The 20137-nt window shown below is 42.1% G+C and overlaps 2 protein-coding genes across 13 annotated transcripts in view; one reads left to right on the top strand and one right to left on the bottom strand.

Annotated features, from left to right (window-relative positions):
- The window catches only part of SLC30A4 (solute carrier family 30 member 4), a 31535-nt gene extending 23451 nt beyond the window's left edge, over positions 1-8084 (bottom strand). For 3 of the 5 annotated variants that reach the window (XR_013370160.1, XR_013370159.1, XM_077880963.1), the window contains exons 1-3: positions 7928-8075; positions 7277-7798; positions 1197-1343 (exon numbers count right to left, since the gene is read on the bottom strand). Coding sequence is in view for 3 of the 5 variants with exons in the window: in XM_077880963.1 (XP_077737089.1) it covers positions 1197-1343; positions 7277-7667 (538 nt within the window). In the remaining 2 variants the exon portion in view is untranslated. Of the gene's footprint in view, positions 1-1196; positions 1344-7276; positions 7799-7927 lie in introns of all 5 variants that reach the window. The other 2 variants (XM_077880964.1, XM_077880965.1) reach the window with 2 other exon arrangements.
- Positions 6329-20137, top strand: part of BLOC1S6 (biogenesis of lysosomal organelles complex 1 subunit 6) — a 118549-nt gene continuing 104740 nt past the window's right edge. For 2 of the 8 annotated variants that reach the window (XM_077880968.1, XM_077880966.1), the window contains exon 1: positions 9442-10611. In XM_077880968.1, coding sequence (XP_077737094.1) covers positions 10591-10611 — 21 coding nt within the window. In that variant the 5' untranslated portion in view covers positions 9442-10590. Of the gene's footprint in view, positions 6441-9435; positions 10612-20137 lie in introns of those variants that run through there. The other 6 variants (XR_013370164.1, XM_077880969.1, XR_013370162.1 and 3 more) reach the window with 5 other exon arrangements.

A 20137-nucleotide genomic window follows, 5' to 3' on the forward strand; every position in this document is an offset into this window, starting at 1 on the left:
ATGTTATTGTTATTAGGGCTAAAATCCCCTAATTAAATATTAATATTTGTTCAAAACAGGAAAATAGAAATATGTGTACATTGTTAAAGAAAAAAATTTGATGATACTTGTCAATGCATGGTAAAGATGACTTTACTCAAAGGAGGGGAAGCTATCAAAGAAGGTACAAGACCACTGTAGTAGAACTCTGCAGTGGGCAGGGAGAGATTGGGTTCAGCTCTGAATACTGTTATGGGCAAGTGGGAATTTACAGCCAAGGAGCAGGGTGGGGGTCAGTTGGATGGAAAATTACTAAGAGGAAACATGAAGGGAGAGGGGGATTCTGGCTAAACTGACCCAAGAGAATTTTCACTAGACAGGCCAGTGCGATGAGACATCACCTAGGGGAAAACTAATCAGTTACTGAGAGTGGGGATTCTGTTAAATTGGTTTAGCAGGGTTCTTGCTAAAACAGGATTTAAAAAAAAAATTTATTTATTTATTTGAGACAGTGAGTGCACGTGCAGGAGGGCAGGGGGAAATGGAGAGGGAGAAGCAGGCTTCCCACTGAGCAGGGAGTCTGATGTGGGGCTCCATCCCAGAACCCTGGGATCATGACCTGGGCCAGAGGCAGACACTTAACCAACTGAGTGCCCCAGGTACCCACTAAAACAGGGTTTTATAAGGAAGTGCATAGATGGGCTTGGAGAAAGGTTCAGGTGACTGACTAAACTTTGGTCAGAGAATCTTTATCAGCATTTACAGGATTATGATAATACAGTGGCAACAATGAAGGTCAGTCACATAGTATATGTGAAAAATATAGTACTGCTGAAGATCTGGGCTATGGTAGCTTTGGTTGGAATACCTGAAGTGAAAGGAAGAAGCTAATACACATTAAGCAAATAAACTCATGTGGTTTTGCCTGGTTGAATAAACTGAAGGTAAACTTTTTCTGAAAACATCTTTAGGAAATAGGGAACAACATTTAAAGATTAATGATTACCATATAATTTTATATGAGTCAACTGTTTAGCTGTCTAGGCTGAATGTACCCTGGAATATATGTATCTAAGTAAATCTTGTTCATCTATTTTCATTTGCTTCATTCAAATGGGTTATCACCACAAAGATTTCAGTTAATCAGAGGGTAGTTACAGTTCACTGTGGTTTTACTATAAAATTTTGTAAACCAAAAGAAACTCCCAATTACCCACCTAAGCGATGGAATCCAAAGGTGAATCTTTTGGTTGGTGATTTTGAAGATAGCCACAAAGCAAGCAGGGTCAGTATGATGGCACTTAGGTCAGTTAACATATGAAGTGCATCTGTCATGATTGCCAAGCTATTTGCAATGTATCCACCTTGGAGTAAGGATGAGAGGGAAGAAGAAATTAATTAATTAAAATAATAAACATAAGCAAACCAAAAATATGTAACATCCTACCAAACATCAACTTATAACTAAATCTTTATCCTAATACAATTAAATCAAGATACCCTGAAATTTTATGCAAAACATTAATTATGTGTGTATTTTTGTGGTGAAAATGTCCACATCTATGAACAGATTCTTGGAGGAGTCAATGATCCTAAAAAAAACCTAACCACTAAAGTAGGGGCTAACGCATTGAAATTTTGTGTTTTAGTACTGCAGCTTTTACTCAACCTACTAATCGATTCTATTAGTGAAACTAATAACCACAACATCTAAATATTACAAGAAAGCTGAAGGTAGATACTTGTTTGTGAGGATTTGATCACAAAACTAAACCAAAGAAACTTTTTGAATGTACATTAGTTCAAAATGAAGATTAAATGGATGTGATCACAAGATCACCAGCAATGTCTCCTGCTGCTCTTGGCTCTGCACACTCATCCCAGAAAGAGGGGAATCACATCCATTTACTCCAGCTCTACACAAATACCATTTTTAAAAATGTATTTCCTTGACATTAAAGAGCTGGAAGTCACTGAGAGAAAAATACAAGTTGGTGGCTAATAACATGGGGTTTTGGACTCTCTGAGACTCTCTCCACAAGTTACTTAATACTTTTGAGCTCAGTTTTCTTATCTAAAAAATAAAGATAATACCTTAAAGTTGTACTGTCCAGTAACTTTCTGAGATGATGGAAATGTTCCATTTGTGCTATTCAGTAGAGTAGCCACTAGTCACATGTAGCTTTTGAGCATTTGAAATATGGATAATTCAAGTGAGGAATTTATTTAATTTTAGTTAACCTAAATTTAAAGAGCCATGTGTTGATAATCATCAGCAAAAATAGCGGAATAAGGACTTCTGAAAATCATCTCCTCCATAAAAGCAATGAGAACATGGGCAAAAAGGGTCCAAATCAGCTTTTTCAGAACTCTGTAAATTAACCAAAGACTGATACAGTAGTATTCATTCAAGGAAAACAACTAAATCTTTATAGGAATAGGAAACATTCTGTGGCTTTGGACCCATCTCCCACTCTCCAGCTCTATGGTAGCCCTGAAAACCAACAGGCAACAACCAGTGAAAACTTCAGTCTGGGAGTCACTGAAAGGGATAAAGGGGGTTAGAGCTCTTTAGTAGCCCCATTCCCAAGGAACTATCATTATCTGATCTGTCTGGTAGTTTCTGGAAGACCATACTAGCAAGGCTGTTTTGACCTGACTTGATTTGGGGGTCTGCCCTAGGCAAATCCTAACAAATGTTTGTCAAAAACAAAGGGATTTTAAGACTGCAGCTGCTTGAGGCAATAGATAACAGCGTGTTCCCTATATTCTGATATTTCAGGATGATATACCTTGGTGCGGGTTAATTTTTACCCAATTTTCTGGGTTTTTGCTGACTCTTCTTATCTGGAAATGTACACCCTTCAGTTCTGGGGAAATTTCTTAAACGAAATTTCTTAAATATTGTTGATTATTTCTTTTCTTCTATTTTTTCTATTCCTCAAACTCCTACTATTTGGAGTTTGGATTGATACACTAATTTTCTTTTCTTTTTTTAAGATTTTATTTATTTATTCATGAGAGGCAGAGACATAGGCAGAGGGAGAAGCAGGCTCCCCGTTGTAGGACCTATCCTGGACCCCAGGATCATATCCTGAGTCAAAGTCAAATGCTCAACTGCTGAGCCACCCAGGTGTCCCAATACACTAATTTTCTTATGTTTTTTTCTCTTATTATCTATTTCTATCTTTTTGCTCTACTCTGTGAGAGATTACCTTAGTTCATCTTATAACTATTATATGCAGTTTTAAATTTTTTTGTTTTTATTAATAAAAACAAATAAATGAATATCTTTATTCATTATAAAGAAAGCTCTTTTCTTTACCTTGAATTTCTTTTTTAAAGCAGCCTAGGGCCGCCCGGGTGGCTCAACAGTTTAGCGCCGCCTTCAGCCCAGGGCCTAATCCTAGAGACCCCCCTTATCGAGTCCCAGGTCGGGCTCCCTGCATGGAGCTTGCTTCTCCCTCTGCTTGTGTGTCTGCCTCGCCACCGCCCACCCCCCCAGCCCTGCCGGTTCTCTCATGAATAAGTAAATAAAATCTTTTTTTTTTTTTTTAAAGCAGCCTAAATAAATAAATAAAGCAAGCAAGCAGCCTTTTTGAGTTGCCTGGGTGTCTCAGCAGGTTGAGTGCCTGCCTGCCTTCGGCTCAGGTCATGATCCCAGGGGCCTGGGATGGAGCCCCACATCAGGCTCCTTGCTCAGCTGGGAGTCTGCTTCTCCCTCTGTGCCCCTGTACTCCTCCTCTCTCCCTCTCAAATAAATGAATAAAAATCTTAAAAAAAAAAAAAAAAAAACAAAGCAGTCTATTTTTGTAGATATATAATCTCTTATTTCTGTGGATACTAACTATATATTTATTATAATCTGTTTAACTAGTTTCCTTATTTCAGTTTTTCTCTTTACTCACACTTCTGGGAGTACCTGGTACAACCAATTCTAGGCCTACTTAGGATTCTATCTTTTTGTTCTACTCTTTGAGAGATTACCTTAGTTCATCTTATAACTTTTCTTTGGAGTTTAAAATTTTTTTGTTTTCATTTTTCTTTACCCTTGAATTTCTTTTTTAAAGCAGCCTATTTTGCCTGACTTCTAAAATTGGAGTTCTTCAAAACGGTCTTTTTTTTTTTTTTTTTTTCAAAATGGGTGGTTTTTTCCATTCTGATAGCATTACACACTATCTCTTAACTTGACCATTCTTCTGAACTATAGACTCAGATATATATCTAACAGCTCACTAGACATCTTTACTGGCTATTTTACATACATCTGATAATTAACAGGTCGAAAACAACCCTTGAGCCCATGCCTAAATCCTGCTCTGTATTTTCTCCCTGCCTCATAAATTATATACATTTCCATACACTCAGTTACTCAGGTGAGAAACTACAGAATCAACCCCCATATCTAAACCATTAGCTAATTTTGGTAATGTTACCTTGAGAATGTTTTTCAATCAGTACATTTTTCCCCATCCACACCAGTCCAAGCTGTAATCATTTCTTGTCTGGACTTCAGTAATAGTTTACTTGCTTCCATATTTGCACCCTCCAATCCATCTCCATATAAGGTCCAGAGTAATCTTTTAAAAAGGTAAATCCCATCATATCACTCTCCATTTAAAAGCCTTCACTGGCTTTTTCATTGTACTTAGAATTAAAAACTACACTCATAATGTGGTCTATTAGAACTGGCCTGGTCTGGCCCTCCAGACTCTTTTGTCTTGCTTATTATATTCCAGTCAAACTTGCCTTCTTTTTTAGATCCCTTTAAAGAATGGAAGGTTTTTAGGACATTCGGACACGCAGTTCTTTTTACCTGGAAAACTCCACTCCCTTTCCTTGAGTAACTCCTACCCCCCCCCTTTTTTTTTGGCTTAACTGTACCTGGCTCATACATACATAAAATATGTCCCACTGTTACTATGTCTTATAGTACTTTGTTCTTTTTCTGCAAAACACTAAAGACCGTATGAACTTTAAGTTCATTTGTGTATTTATTTAACATCTGTGCCCTCCATTAGACTGCTTCAGATAGTAGGTTTAACAATAGTTTTGTCTTCATTGTATATCCAGAATATTTAATATAGTGCCTGTCATAAAGCAAGTACTCAAAAAATACTTGCTGAATGAAAGGAAGAAAAGAAGACTTGTCTAAAGTCTCAGCGCAAGTTAGTGGCAAAGCCAAGATTCAAAATCAGGTCTTCTCTTTCAGATCTTTAAATTACTTCATTTTTAAAATTACTCCATACTTTCTACATAGGATGCTTTATTTCTAAGTGTTTTAGATACACTTTAATAAATGCTCTACTATGCACAATTTAATTCTAATATTCCGAACATGTTAATTGCCTATCCCAAGGAATTAGCATTTCTGTATTTTTTAACAAAATATTTTTATCTTTGAAGACAAAGTCAGTATTTTAAAGAAAATACTTATTGTGGCTTTCACAAAACAACTTTACCAAAGGAGAGATTTCAAAAATGATATGTCAGGACAATTTTATCTTAATAATTTTTACTTAGACAAAATAAACTCTAAATCAATTTTAAGGGGGAAAATTGTAGTTAATATGATTTTAACTTCAAATATTAAATATTAACTTCAAGAATTACTACATCTGACTGACTCAATATTCTAGCTCTGTGAATTTGGGCAAGTCATTGGATGTTAGTCTGTAGAGGTCATACTTTACCTGGCCACAGCTTCACTCTTTCCTTTTAATTTCTTTACAGCTTAAGCATTTATAACTCTCTATCACAATAAACATTAATTCAACAAAAAAAACTTATTGACTGTCTATTCTGTGCCAGTCATTGTTGAAGGTGCTGGGAATGAAGCTTATATTTCAGTGGAAGAAGACGTGTTAAACAAGTAAATACACATAATAAGCAAGATCAGTCTCAGATGCTGAGGGCTTTTAAAGTTGGGGAAAAGAACAGAGGAGATGAGATATTTACTTTAGTCAGAAAATGTCTCTCAGAGGTATCTTTGGGGATACTATTATGAATGTCAAGAAACCAGCCAAGAGAAGCTTTGGGAAAAGGCACTCCAAAGGCACTGCTTTGGGAAAAGGTTAAGCAGTGTTTTGCAAACCTCAAGTTTTGATCTATTCGTGGAACGCGAAATCAATTTAAGTGGGCTGAGGCCACAACTGAAAAAATATTAGAAGGCACCACAAGAAATGAGACTTTTTGTTTCAGTTATACATATATTTATACATAGATGACTGTGCATGTGTGTACATAAATATGTATGCATGAAAGCCTACCCAGGTCACAATGTTAAGTGTAGTTTTTACTATAGTGAGGTCAAAAAAAGTTTGAAAGCCACTGAGGTAGAGGGACCAGCCAGTTTGAAGGCCTTATGGACAGTAAAGAGCTTTGTGAGTCACGGGGAGAAAAGAGGCCGGCACGGCTGAAATATGCACTGGGGAGGAGAGGTATAGAATGCGGTAGGAAAGGTATATAATTTTCCTACATGTAACCTCTGGCCATCATCTTAATCTGGACTGCCACCTCTGTTCTTGTAATGGTTCATCACTAAGAAACAACATGGCAGGATAACCTCCCTGCTTTAATGTCACTTTGTAAACTGTCACTATGAGAAGTTAGCAGTTACACTAACATGCCTACGTAATTAATCTCGAAGAATGTATTTTATAGTGAGAATGTATTACTTGAATAATTAAGATGTGAAAAAAACAAGTTCATAAACCCTGGGGGAGCCCTCTGGTTCCTTTCAGATCCTCACTCTAACGAAAAAAATAAAGAGACGGGGATGGTACAAGTGGCTCTCCCACTAACCAGCTAAGCGTTCTCACCACTTATCGAAGTCTCTGGGCCCTCAGATTCCTATGTGTGAAAAAGACGGCAGAGGAGGTGTTCAGTAAGGTCATTTCGTGCTGTAAAATTTTATGATTCTATGTTATTCTAGATCATTTGCTATTTTAGATGATGCAAAAATTAACCTGGTGTTTTATAAAAAATTTTTTTTTCTTTTAAAAGAGGAAGTTACATGATATACGATGAAGCTAAATGTCCTTAACTTTACAGTAGTAGGTGTCACAGTGTTTGGAGAACCAGAAGAAAAGTCAAGAGTTATCTCTGCAAGTTTATGTTGTACTTGGGTTGATCTGTACTTTGGAACCGTGTGTACTTTTCATATCATGAGACCGGTATCTTGATAAATAACAAATTTCCTGAAAAGAAAGTTTAAACCTCAAATCATGTGTAACTAAAGCTTGACGACAACCTTCGGGACAAGGTAAAGGGAGAGTGAGTTGGCACCACAACTCACCTACAAGTTCTCCAATCATGAAAAGCAAGTAAAGAACGGCAGCAATGGTCAATCTGGTTTTCACCTTTCTCTGCTTCAGTAACTCTCGCTGTCTGCTGCAGTTGTCACAGGGGTCCACCTTCAAACTCAGCTGGCTGTTGGCCAAAGGTAAGTCCTGGTCCAGCAAGGAATCATCGTCGGCCTGCAGGGCCGGGTGCGCCCCGTTAATAGGCCTTTCTGGGATTTCAGAACCATCATCGGCCACCACAACTCGAAGTTTGTTGAAGCGAGAAAGCCCCTCGTCCCCCACCTCGTCCGAGAAGTCAAAGGCGCTGGTGTCATTTAAAAACAGCGGCGCGTCATCCTTCCTCAGCAGAGATTTGAGGCGCTTCCACGCGCTGGATCCGGCCATGGCAGAGGCTGCGCGGCCGCGGCACGGAACGGCTCGGGGCGGGCGGGCGGGCGGGCGGCCGGCGGCTCCGGCGGCTCCTACTTCACCGGAGCGCCAGTTCCCGAGGGCACTGCCGCGCGGCCCTCCCCATCCTGTGGAAAACGAAACACGTTATAAATCCAAGGCGCCCCGACCCTGCCCACAAGTTCCGAAGCCCCGGGCGGCGGGAGCGCAGGCCGGCCCGGAGGCGCCGGGGCTCCGCGAGGGGGCGGCGCGTCTACCTGGGGCTCCGCCGCGGGGCCGCCGCTCATCTCCCCGCCCCCCGCCGGGCACAGCTCGGGCCGGGGCCGCGCGGAGGGCCGGGCCGTCCTGGCGCCTGCCGCGCCCGCAGCTCCAGGCCGGCTCCCCGGGTCTGACAGGTTCGGGGCCGGCCGCCGGGGGCCGCCGCCTCTCCCCGCCCTGCGCGAGGCCGCGCGCGTGCGCCGGAGCGGCCGCAGGCGAGGAGCGCGAAGGAGGGGTCGGCACGAGCACGCGCAGGCCCGCTGCGCAGGGTTGCGGCGCCCGCGAGGGGCGGGGCGGGGGCGCGCGCGCCGCGTCCCCCCCGCGCACCCGCCCGCCCGCGCGTCCCCCCCGCGCGCCCCCCCACCCGCCCGCCCGCGCGCCCCGTCCCGGCTGCGGAAGACCGCGCGCCGGCTCTGCCCGAGGGGCCCTCGCACGCAAGCCCCGCGCCCCGGCGCACCCTGCCGCCTCCCGAGGTGGAGAGGCGGGAGCCGAGGGAGGCCTGCGGACCCAGTGGGTAGATTCGAACGGTCCCGCCCGTCCGCGGCTGGGCGTTGCTGCCGGAGCTCGCTCCACCCACGGAGGGCCTCGGGAATCTCGGGTCGGGACCTTGGCTGCGGGTCCGCGGCCCAAAGGGGTTTTAGCGCTTTCTTGCCGGGTGAGAAACCACGCAGCTTGCTTTTCCTCGAGTTGCTGCTTCTCTGGCAGGTTGGCAAAATTTGCTGCACCGTCGGGTCAACTTCGAGAGGGCAAGGCTTCTGGTCGTCGGCGGTTCTAAGTCCTGCTTCGTATTTACTATTGCTTTTCATCAAATAGGTGTTGTCCTGTGTGTGTTCACTCCCCTGTTCCTTTTGCCTGCACTTATGGACTAAATCCAAGCACAAAATCTAGTAGGGAGTTCCGTTTTGGCCCTCGGTTCTGTTACCAAATTTAAAAGAATTAAGTTGAGTAGTAGTTACTGTTTTAATGGTGAAATGGAATGGCAATAACCCTCCCCACTCCCCTTCTCCCTTGAAGTCTTAAGACATTTCTTAATCCAAATTCCTTGGATGGGTTTTAGGGGTTTCTGGAGGCCTTAAACTCATGTGCAAAATATTGTGGCTTAGATGTATTTTCTTGAAAGAAGTTCCTTAGCTTTTGTCATATTCTCGAAAGGGCGTAAGACTCAAATTTTAAAATTTAAAACAGCCACACTGTCAGGGGGAACTCCTAGATCAAGCCCCTAGCTAACAGTTGGAGTTGAGCTGGAGTGAAATTCCCAGTTATCCTGTGTTAACGCATGGTGTATTTTGTTTTTGTTTTTTTTTATAAATTTTTTTTTTAATTTTTATTTATTTATGATAGTCACAGAGAGAGAGAGAGAGAGAGAGAGGCGCAGAGACACAGGCAGAGGGATAAGCAGGCTCCATGCACCGGGAGCCCGACGTGGGATTAGATCCCGGGTCTCCAGGATCACGCCCCGGGCCAAAGACAGGCGCCAAACCGCTGCGCCACCCAGGGATCCCGCATGGTGTATTTTGATAGTAGTCTATGTGGATTACCAAAATTCAAGTTACAAAATAATACAGTAATTCACGTGGAACATCATTTTCCTCTGAAGATTCAGATGGCGCTTTAGAATCTCGCATGCCTCAGGTGCAAGTGCACCAACTGCTTTTGGATTCTCCAGCAATCCTTCACTTTTGAATGCTCACCAGATTCCTACAGAGCTGCAGCCATGAGAGTCAGGTTAGGAACCCTGGTTCCCAAGAACAAGGAGGGCAGCTTTGCCTAGAATCTATCCTAACCCCATCCAACTTGGGGGATGGATTCCTTTTTTTTTTCATTTTTAAAAGATTTTATTTGTTTATTCATGAGAGACGCACAGAGGCAGACTCCCCACAGGGAACCCGATGTGGGACTTGATCCCAGGATTCCGGGATCATGACCTGAGCCAAAGGCTCAACCACTGAGCCACCCAGATGCCCCTATTCGTTGTTTTTCATTTCAGTTTGTTAAATTGCCTGAAATTCTACTAATAAGAAATACAAGCGAATAAAGCAAATATGTTAGGAATGTGATTGCTCTTTCTTTAGTATAAATTCTTCAATAAAATTCCATTCAAGGGAAAAGGGATAGATGTTTTCGAGAAAAGTTGAGGCAGCACATGGATTGTTTTGGGTACTGCAGTTCTGAATCCCAATTTATTTTTACTATTTTGTGTCACTGGGTATCTGGATAGGGTGATGGGAGGATAACAAAAACTATATAGTGATTTTAGTGTATGTCCACAAGTTCTGATACTCATCCCATCCAGAGGTAGAACTTAATCTCTCTCCCTTCGAATGTGAATAGCATATGGCCTAGAATGAGTAGAATATGACATAAGTGACAGTGTATGACTTAAAAGACTAGGTCATAAAAGGTACTGCAGCTGCTTGTTTGTTCCTGGGTCACTTGCTCTGGGGGAAGCCAGAGTTAACCATGTCATGAGGAACTCAACCAGCCCCAGTGAAAAGCCCATGTGACAAGAAATGGAGGCCTCCTGCCCACAGCCATTTGAATGAGCCATTTTGGAAGTAGATCCTCCAGCTGCACTTAAACCTAGAAGTGATGTAGCCCAGGATACGTTGGCTGAAACCCATGAGAGATCCTGAGCCGAACCACCCAACAAAGCTGCTCCGGGATGGCCCACAGAGAGTATGAGGTAATAATGTTTATTGTTTTAATATGGTAAGTTTGGGGATAATTTGTTACAGAGCAATAGATAACTAATACACTCAATTTCAACTTTCTTTTGTACCAGGAAAGACACTTTTTGAATTATTTTATCGCACAGTGCTCACTTCAGCAGTCCATATATTTTATCATACAGGCCCTTCCTTGTTCCTAGGCTTGTCCTTGGGTAGTGGCATGATTTCTATCATTGAACTTTAAAATGGGCTAAATAGACTTCTGTTAATAGTCTTAGCATGTAACCACCATTTGCAACCTTATTTCTATGTGTTCAGAATTTATAACAATAGGCAAATGAACTTTTGAATGCATTTATAATCTGGATACTGCCTGCAATTCAGCTAGCTATTGCTCAGCATGCCATTCTTTTATAAGAGACTTCATACTTCTTTTCAGTATGAAGAGCTTTTTTTGCATGGGCAAATAGAAACAGTTGACCAGGTAACTCTTAACCAGGTAACTCATAATACACAAATAGTTTAAGTAATAGTAAACGTCTGACATTTGCAAGACACATACCTCTGGCAGTCAACTAGAATAGCTCCACGATATCCTATGTCAAAACCTGTTTTCTGGCCCAGATATTTTTTGGAAGAAATGACAATCCCCAAAATAATACCACAGCTAACATTTACTTGAGGCTTGCTTTATGTGCCAAACACCTCTGCAGGGGACTTGATTTATATCAGCTTATTTAATCCTTATAGCATCACTATGAGGAAGTTAATAATTCAAAGTATGGGTCTTGAAGTGTGACTGTGTGTGTGTCCCGGTTTCACTATTTAGTCCTATAATCTCTGGCAAACCATTTAACCTATTTGTACTTCAGTTTTCTTACCTATAAAAGGGGCTTGATGAGTACTCACTTCACAGGGGGATTCAGGTAAGGATTCAATGAGATCATGCATGTAAAGCATGTAAAACATAGCATATATAGTTCCTTGCATGTTGTAAATGCTCAATCAATGCCAGCTATTAATATTTCTTAAGTAGATGAAGACAGGGAGTCTCAGGGAAGTGAAGTAACTTGGCTAGAGTCATGCTAGCAAACAGCAGGAGTTCAATTTCAGATCAGTTTGGTTTCAGAGCTCAGCCTCTCAACCATTAGAATACAGTGTCCTCTCAGTCTCTTTCCACACACAAATAGAATGATCTACAGAAAAGTACCTAGCCTGGGACACCTGGGTGGCTCAGCGGTTTAGCGTCTGCCTTCAGCCCAGGGCATGATCCCAGGGTCCCAGGATTGAGTCCCACATCGGGCTCCCTGCATGGAGCCTACTTCTCCCTCTGCCTGTGTCTCTGCCTCTCTCTATGTGTGTCTCTCATGAATAAATAAATAAAATCTTAAAAAAAAAAAAAGTACCTAGACTCCTTGAAGTGTGCTGGGAGAAATTCTTCTTCCATATGTCAAAGATTTGCCAGCACCTCGAGACTTTAGCATCACCCCGTGAAATCCTTCTTGGAGAGCAAGGGGGGAAAGTGGAAAAATTTTTAAAAATGGGAATGTGGGGAAAGGTGCCGCTTAATTGACTTAATTGACAGGCTCAGTGGTCACATTTTTCCCATCCTGAGAATTCCTTTCTCCATTGGAATAGATGATTGTAGGAGATTCCCAAAGGATGTTTTTTGAATGTGACTCCTTATCTTTTTCAGGAGGGGATGAAAGCTGTTAGCTACATATGGAGAAAAGTTTCTGATGTGGTGTACAACTTCGGTGAATGTAATAATTTCTTCTTTTTGTGGATTGCTCTGGTAACAGAGTAGCTGGAGATTCAATTTAACCCCTCCTCCAGGGGAGCCAAGAAAGACGCAAAGTAGTTAAGAGAATTGCCCAAGGCTAGGCAAATTATCTTCTTGGACTGAGAGAAGACAATGGAGAGGGTCTTTGGGGGCCAAGTCCATGTACAGGTATCCTGTCAGGCAAACCAACCTGTGAGCCAAAGCCTAAAACAAGGTTCAATCAAGTTCATTGTTTTTATACTTTTGTTTTTGTCTTCCCTTAATTTTTAAAGTAAATGTACCTATGAATTTCTCTAACCATGTGTGGCTAAAATTAGAAGGAATAGGAGCTGGGATGGGTTTAAGGCATAAGCACACCAGCCCTGGAGTCTGGAGGGGTCAGCTGGGCTGGGGGAGCTTGAAGGTGAGGGTGGAAAGCCGATTTGAAAGTGCTTTGGGAATCCTTCATCACAGACCAGCTCTTTCAGCTTCTAATTTTCACCATCCTTTCACTATGATCCCTAGCAGCATAGTGTTGCTGAACTCATTTTCTGTCTGTAAAGTGGAAACAGTATTTGTCCTACGTATTTCATTGGAACAGTGCAAGAATCCAATGAGATTTTCCTTTGAAAATAGTCCCTTACCTACTTTTCTAGAGAGAGCTATTAAAGACCAGGCCATCTGAACCAAAATGCCAAACATGGGTGCAAGGAAATGCTGATTGTTAAGAATCCTTCACTTGCATCTGTCCCTTCCTAGGAGAGTTAAACTCCAGTCCCTGGTTTGTTAACGATGTATTCTGACTCCCTTAGATCTCTAGATCACAACCACACATGATACTGTGACCATTCTATTATTTCTATCTTAAGGTGTTTTTGTGTCCATGGCACCCAACATTGTACTCAGAGCAGAAGTGCTATATATTCACATGGATTTATATACAAAAAATATTTTAATCAGGGAATTCATTCCTAACTTTAAATTCCCCTCAAACATTTATTTGTATTTCGTGAAGCTGGTGTGTAGTTTCCAGGAACTTCCTAGTGGTATGATTAGTTTGTCTGATACTGATTGGAGATGATTAATACCCTAATACTCAGTTTATATCCACACTAGACTTATTTCAAAGAACACTATAACGTTTATGAATTAAACCAAGACAGAGAAGCAACTGCAGGCAAAATGACCCTTCCGTGGCCTCTAACAACTGGTGGCTTTAAACAATGAAGACCATTGTGTAAGAACTCCCTCCTGGGGTTATTGTGAGATTTAATTAGATTAAAATCTGCAAAGTGTTTTGAGTTTTTCCCAGAATTCCTTTATAAATAGAGATGGCTTTAATTTTTTTTTTTTAAGTATCCTTAAAGGGGGCCTCCCAGAATCAAATGTAACAAATTCACCTGCTATTTAACTCCCTGTATTCCCTGAAGCAAAAAACCCAAGACTAAGCCAACATAAATGATCCTTTAATGGTTTTAAACAAGGGGAGCACACATGAGTGAGCAGAATTTAGTACCCTAATCACAAAGATCTTGGTGTATGATTTACATGACACAATAATGCCTCATAATCACTTTGCCACATAGTAATTAGATATAAATTACTGTAATTATTACAGCTGTTTTATACTGACCAACAAAGTTTTATCCTCCTTTTTGTTATTTATATTTTACCAACCTTCTGCTCACTTACAGATAGGGTTTAAGGCAGCCTTCACTTTAGTAGGTCTTCCTCACACTCAAACATTGGAAATGATGAGTTTTTCCTGATATGAGGTACTGTCTAAGCATTCTTATATGCCCAGAAACACGTAGACACAGATGAAAGACAGGAGTCTTAACAACTAACTCTGCAGCAGCTGATGATGTTGTTTTGGAATGTAGGTGAGGTCAGGAGCCAATGGCCAAGAAAGAATTCTTGAGACATGTTTGGTGCAAAAAAGGTGATTTTATTAAAGCACAGAGACAGGACTCTGTGGCATAAAGAGTTGCTGTTGTCTGCTGCCTGGTGCCCCGGGATTATGAGGAGTGACTGATGATACACTTTGGGTTATGAGACGTAAAGGTAAGGGAGGTGTCCAAAAGGACTTTCATGTGCTAAAGACTACCCAGATATGGGAGGCCTTGCTATTGTCAAACTAAGGTTGTTTTTCCCTCTGGCAAGGCATTAACAATAAGACAGTTGGGAGCTTTCTGGAGGAACATTATACTCTACCTGTCTCAAGTATTTGTCTATAGGTTATAAGGTCACTTAATTTTATCTACGTTCCTTCTGCCTTTCTTTCCCACATCACCGAGGTTCCTTGGGAACCCCTTCTGCTCAGTCTCTGGGTCTCTGATCTTAATCCTGCTCCCAGTGATCCACCCAGCCCTTGTTGTCTCCCTCCCCTGACCCAGGAGGAGCCACTCTGAACATTCTGAATGGTGGGTGTATGGTGACCCAATTGGGTGGAGGCCCAAGGTGTGGGCGGTGAAAGAATTCACCTGTGGGAGAACAAAGGCGATAGAAGTTTATTGCATACAAATGGGCAGGACAGCAGAGGAGAGACTGTCTGCCAGGGAGGCTGGAGTTAAATGGGGAAAGGTAGGGAGGTATTGGAAAATATGGATTTTTCCCTTTTTTTGGAACTTGTGCCCTATTTTAAGTAGCCCCTTGGTCAGCTAGGGCTTATGGGCTTATGGCAGTTTTGGGGTAGGTTTCCTGATGGGGCCTGTTTGCATTTGGCCCACTAGTCCCTGTGGGCCCTTTTACCTGACTCAGGTTTCCATTGTTTAAGCCTATTGCCTAAAAGCAACCTTTATAGTGTGCTTCAGGTAGCAGAAACTCTGGAGTAGGCCCAGGTGGAGTCTGGGGAACAGTAGGATAAGAAGCCTGTTGTAAATGAGGAACCTGTCTGGCGGGTGACGAACTGTCCTGGTTTACTCGGGTTGGAGGGGATTCCCAAAACCTGGGACTTTTTCGTTTACTGGGATGAGTTTGCCTTGTAGCAAGAATAGATTCTGTAACCATGATATTATTGCCGGGCAAGAAGAATATCTTACCTTGTTCCTTTAGGGCTTTGCAGCACACTGAGCTGGGTGTTCTGGGGAAATTTTCTGGATGTGACCCCTGTTAGAGTGAAATGACGGATCAAAGGTCTCCAAGAAGGCAGCCAGCCACACCTAGCTAAGGCACCCAATAGACCATGACCCTGTTAGAGCCACTGAGGTCCCAGATCAGTTCTGTAGCTTTGCAGGTATGGAAACTATACCTGAGGATGAGGCTGGGAAAATCAGTGTGTGCCAGACAGTCCTGGGAGACTGACGAAATGACTGTGTGGTTGATTACTTAATTTTCCTGGGGGTGCAACTCTCTTATTGCCCTGGATGTCCTCTTCACAAGACCAATGAATATGAGAAACCAAGTTACCTTACAGCTAGAACAAAGATGACTGGTTTTGGATTTATTTTTTTTTAAGATTTTATTTATTTAATCACGAGAGACACAGAGAGAGAGAGAGAGACATAGGCAGAGTGAGAGGCAGGTTCCCTGTGGAGAGCCTGATGGGGGGGGGGGGCTCAGGACTCAAGTCTAGATGATAACCTATCCCAGATTAGTCTTGTATGCACATCACAAATTCAACTTCTTTTTTTTTTAATATATATATTATATTTACTTATTCATGAGAGACAGAGAGGCAGAGACAGGAGAAGCAGGCTCCATGCAAGGAGCTCAATACCGTACTCTATCCCAGGACTCCCGGAATCACACCCTAAGCCGAAGGCAGATGCCCAACCGCTGAGCCACCCAGGTGTCCCAAATTCTACTTCTTTATCAATAATTTCCCCCAGATTACATGTAGACTGTTGATATCTATATGTAATTTTTAAGTGGAAGTGAAAAATAACATAGCCTTTCTTTTTCAGTTGAATTTTAGTTTAGTATTTCTGGAATAATTCCCCACGCCCCCATCTGGTAGTCTTTAGATAACCAACTCTATCCATTGTGTGTTGATTTTTATCATCCAGGGCAGAAAATACTCTTAGTATTATTGTTGCTGCCTTAAGTCCTCCCAGTTGTGTTTTGTTCTGAGTTGTGACCTCATAGCTCAGAGCCCTGTCTTCATTTTATAAATGGTTTGGATATTTTTATCCCAAAGTGCATTACTTTGCACTTGTTCCCACTAAAGCTCATTTGTCAGTTGTCTGGCCACACGGTCAGATTCATAGGCGCTCCTGACTCGCCCAGAGATTGGCAAACTTTTTCTATAAAGGGCCAGATAATAATTTCAGCTTTGCAGCAGTACCCCAGTGCTGGTCGCCTTTGCTCAACTCTGCTCTTGTGAAAGCAGCCATAGATGATAATAAACAAATGAGTATGGCTGTATTCCCATAAAACGTTATTTATAGACACTGAAATGTGAATTTCATATGCTTTTCACATGTCACAAAATATTAGTTGTCTTTTCATTCTTTTTCCAACCATTTAAAAATGTAGAAACCATTCTTAGCTCAAGGGCTGCACAGAAATAGGTGCAGGCTAGATTTGGCTTGTAGGCTGTAGTTTGCTAACCCTGGTCTAGACCCATCACTAGTGAGAAATGTCGTTAGAGACTTTACTGCTCTCTCCCTCCTCCTGATCACTTATACATATTTTTGAGAGCCCCTTGCTAGGCAGAGATGCTTGAGGATTCAGTCTCTGTACTTGGGTTCATCAATCTCTGCTTCCCAATATACTATTTAAGGCAACAACCTTTAGATAGACCAGCTGTCCTCATACAGGTGGGATGTAACTGGCATCCTAGAACCCACTAGAGTGCTCTGCTTGTGGCTGCCCATGCATGCCAGCGGCTCTTGTTTAAATACCTTGGGCTTTTCAGGATAGAAGTCTGATTGCATACCTACTTTTCCCCACACCCTGGGTTCAGCCACTCTGATTTGTAGCCACACTGAACCTGCATTGTTTGGGGCTCAGACCACAGCCATTGTAAGAGCTTTTATGAAATGATTTTCTTCACAACTCCTTTAGCTCGCTAACTCTAGATAAAAGTCTAGGGCCACTCTGCCCTCCCCCCCCCATGGCACTCATCCTACCCCAAGTCTAGACAAGTCTATTTATTACATGTCCTCATGTCTCACTTTGTAATTTTATCTTCATTAGTGGCACTATTTGACTAATGGCTGCCTCTCTCTTACTAGACTCTGTTCTGTACAACTGGGGGGTGGGGGACTGTCTGTCTTTGCTCGCATCTCCCGCACCTCACCTTATGCCTGGCACATAGTGGGTGCTCAACAAGCATTTGTTGAACAGAAGAACCAGAGTCACAGCACACCTCAGCTTATTGGCTAGGTACTGTTGTTTCTAACAGCCCATTCCCCTTATTAGCAGAGAGAACTTGAATTACAAGATCTCTTTAAGCTTAAGTTTCCTTTTCTGTAAATTGGAGATAATAGTTACCATCAGTGGGTTGTGGTGACTTAAATGAGATAATGTGACTGGCATGTGGCTTGCTCCAGTCACTGTTGGATTAATGTTAGGCCCCTTTCCTACTTCCTTTCATCGATCTCAACCCCATGGTTATCTTATGCCTAACTACCACAGATTCCCCAAGTATACAAGACTCCACCTTTCTGATGAGAACTGCACTGTTTCCTTTGAGAAATCCAGAATTAGAAATATGACTATTATGCCCTTCATACATCTGCTGCCTTTCCAGGATCTGTCACTTGGACCCTCTAGTTCCCTCTAGTTCCCTCCCCTGGCTGGAATCAACAGGCTCCACCCATCATTTTTGTTTCTGAGCCAGTTCCCCATTGCCTCACAAAACATTTCAACTTAGGGGACTTTTATTTCAGCCTCTCCTTTGAGAACCTGTCAAAAGGTTTTCTTAAGGTGTTAAGGGAGATAATAAGCAGTTCTTTTTTACCTACATTCTATTGACTTCCTCAGAAATTAAGGAAATTTATGTTTTTTTCTCTTTTTTTTATTTTAAAAGATTTTATTTATTTATTTTATGAGAGACACACAGAGAGAGGCAGAGATATAGGGAGAGGAGAAGCAGGCTCATCATGGGGGAACCTGATGCGGGACTCCATCCCAGGACCCCAGGATCACAACCTGAGCCAAAGGCAGATGCTCAACTACTGAGCCACCCAGGTGCCCTAAGTTTTCACTTTAAATAAATCATTTTGTCATCTTTCTCTGAAGTTAATTTTAAGTGGTTAGCTTGCCTGTTTCACAAGTAAATCATAACTTTCTAGGTTCTCTCCAGAGATTTCTTAATGATAATAAATATTATCATATAATAAAAATTATAATATTTTGAGCCCAATATATACCAAGCACTGTGCTAGGAACCTTAATTAAATGTTATTTACTTCAATCCTTAACACAACCTTGCATAATAGATACTATTATCCCTGTTTTATTTATTTTTATTTATTCATGAGAGACACAGAGAGAGAGAGGCAGAGACACAGGCAGAGGGAGAAGCAGGCTCCATGCTGGACCCTGACATGGGACTGACCCCAGGTCTCTAGGATCACGCCCTGGGCCAAAGGCGGCACTAAACCAATGAGCCACCCAGGCTGCCCCTTATCCCTGTTTTATACATGTAATAAATGAAAAATTTTAAATACTTAATTCAAAGTCACACAATTAGAAGATGGTGGAGTCAAGATTTACTTTCAGGTTTTGTCATAGCCTAGTGCCTATCATCTTTCGATTCTGACCTTTTCTTCCCTTTTCGTATTTGGTGATTGGTGGTGGTGCTGGAAGGGTATGTGTATCTCATTTCCACTTTTCTAACTTCCTGAGTGAGCAGCCAGCTATTATGACTGGTACCTGTTTTGGCAAATGGTCCCTCAGTATCATAGTAGAGTTCTATCAGAACTCATGTAGGTTTTAAAGTAGTACCTTTTACTTAAAACCACTCATTGTCCATCTATCCATCCATCCATCCATCCATCCATCCACCCATCTATCTAACCAATATTTCTTAACAGGCTATTGTAGTCTATTTGGGCTGCTCTAGCAAAATACCACAGGCTAAGTGGCATTATAAACAGCAGAGATCTACTTCTCACAGTTCTGGAGGCTTAGATACCCAAGATCAAGGCACTAGCAGGATCATGTTCTGGTGAGGACCCTCATCCTGATTCATAGCCAATGCCTTTTCACTGCATCCTCGCAGGGTAGAAAGGGGTAGGGAGCTCTGTGAGGTCTCGTTTGTAAGAATACAAATTCCTCATGACCAAATCACCTCTCAAAGTCTCCGTCTTCTAACATCATCACATTGGACATTGGGATTCCAATATGTGAATTTTGGAGGGGACACAGACATTCAGATCATAGCAGAAATTGTATACCAGACACTATGCTCTATGGTGAACATGACAGGCCAAAGAAATGTGTCCCTAGTGTTTTTTTTTTTAAAGATTTTATTTATTTATTTATTTATTTATTTATTTATTTATTTATTTATGAGAGAAACACAGAGAGAGGCAGAGACATAGGCAGAGGGAGAAGCAGGCTCCATCCATGCAGGGAGCCCGATGCAGGACTCCATCCCGGGACTCCAGGATCATGCCCTGAGCCAAAGGCAGATGCTCAACCACTGAGCCACCCAGGCATCCCTCTTACAGCATTTCTTGAACTTCATCCTTAATGGAAGAGGCATTTGGGGAGGAGGGTGTAGAGGTAGGAAAGATGGAGAGAAAGGATGGGAAAGAGAAGAACTTTCTATGAAGTCACAGTCTTGGAAGCCCATGGGTCAGGAGGAGGCCATTGGGTATGATGAG

This window comes from Canis aureus, chromosome 32 (genome assembly GCF_053574225.1).
Source record: "Canis aureus isolate CA01 chromosome 32, VMU_Caureus_v.1.0, whole genome shotgun sequence".
Classification (NCBI taxonomy): domain Eukaryota; kingdom Metazoa; phylum Chordata; class Mammalia; order Carnivora; family Canidae; genus Canis; species Canis aureus.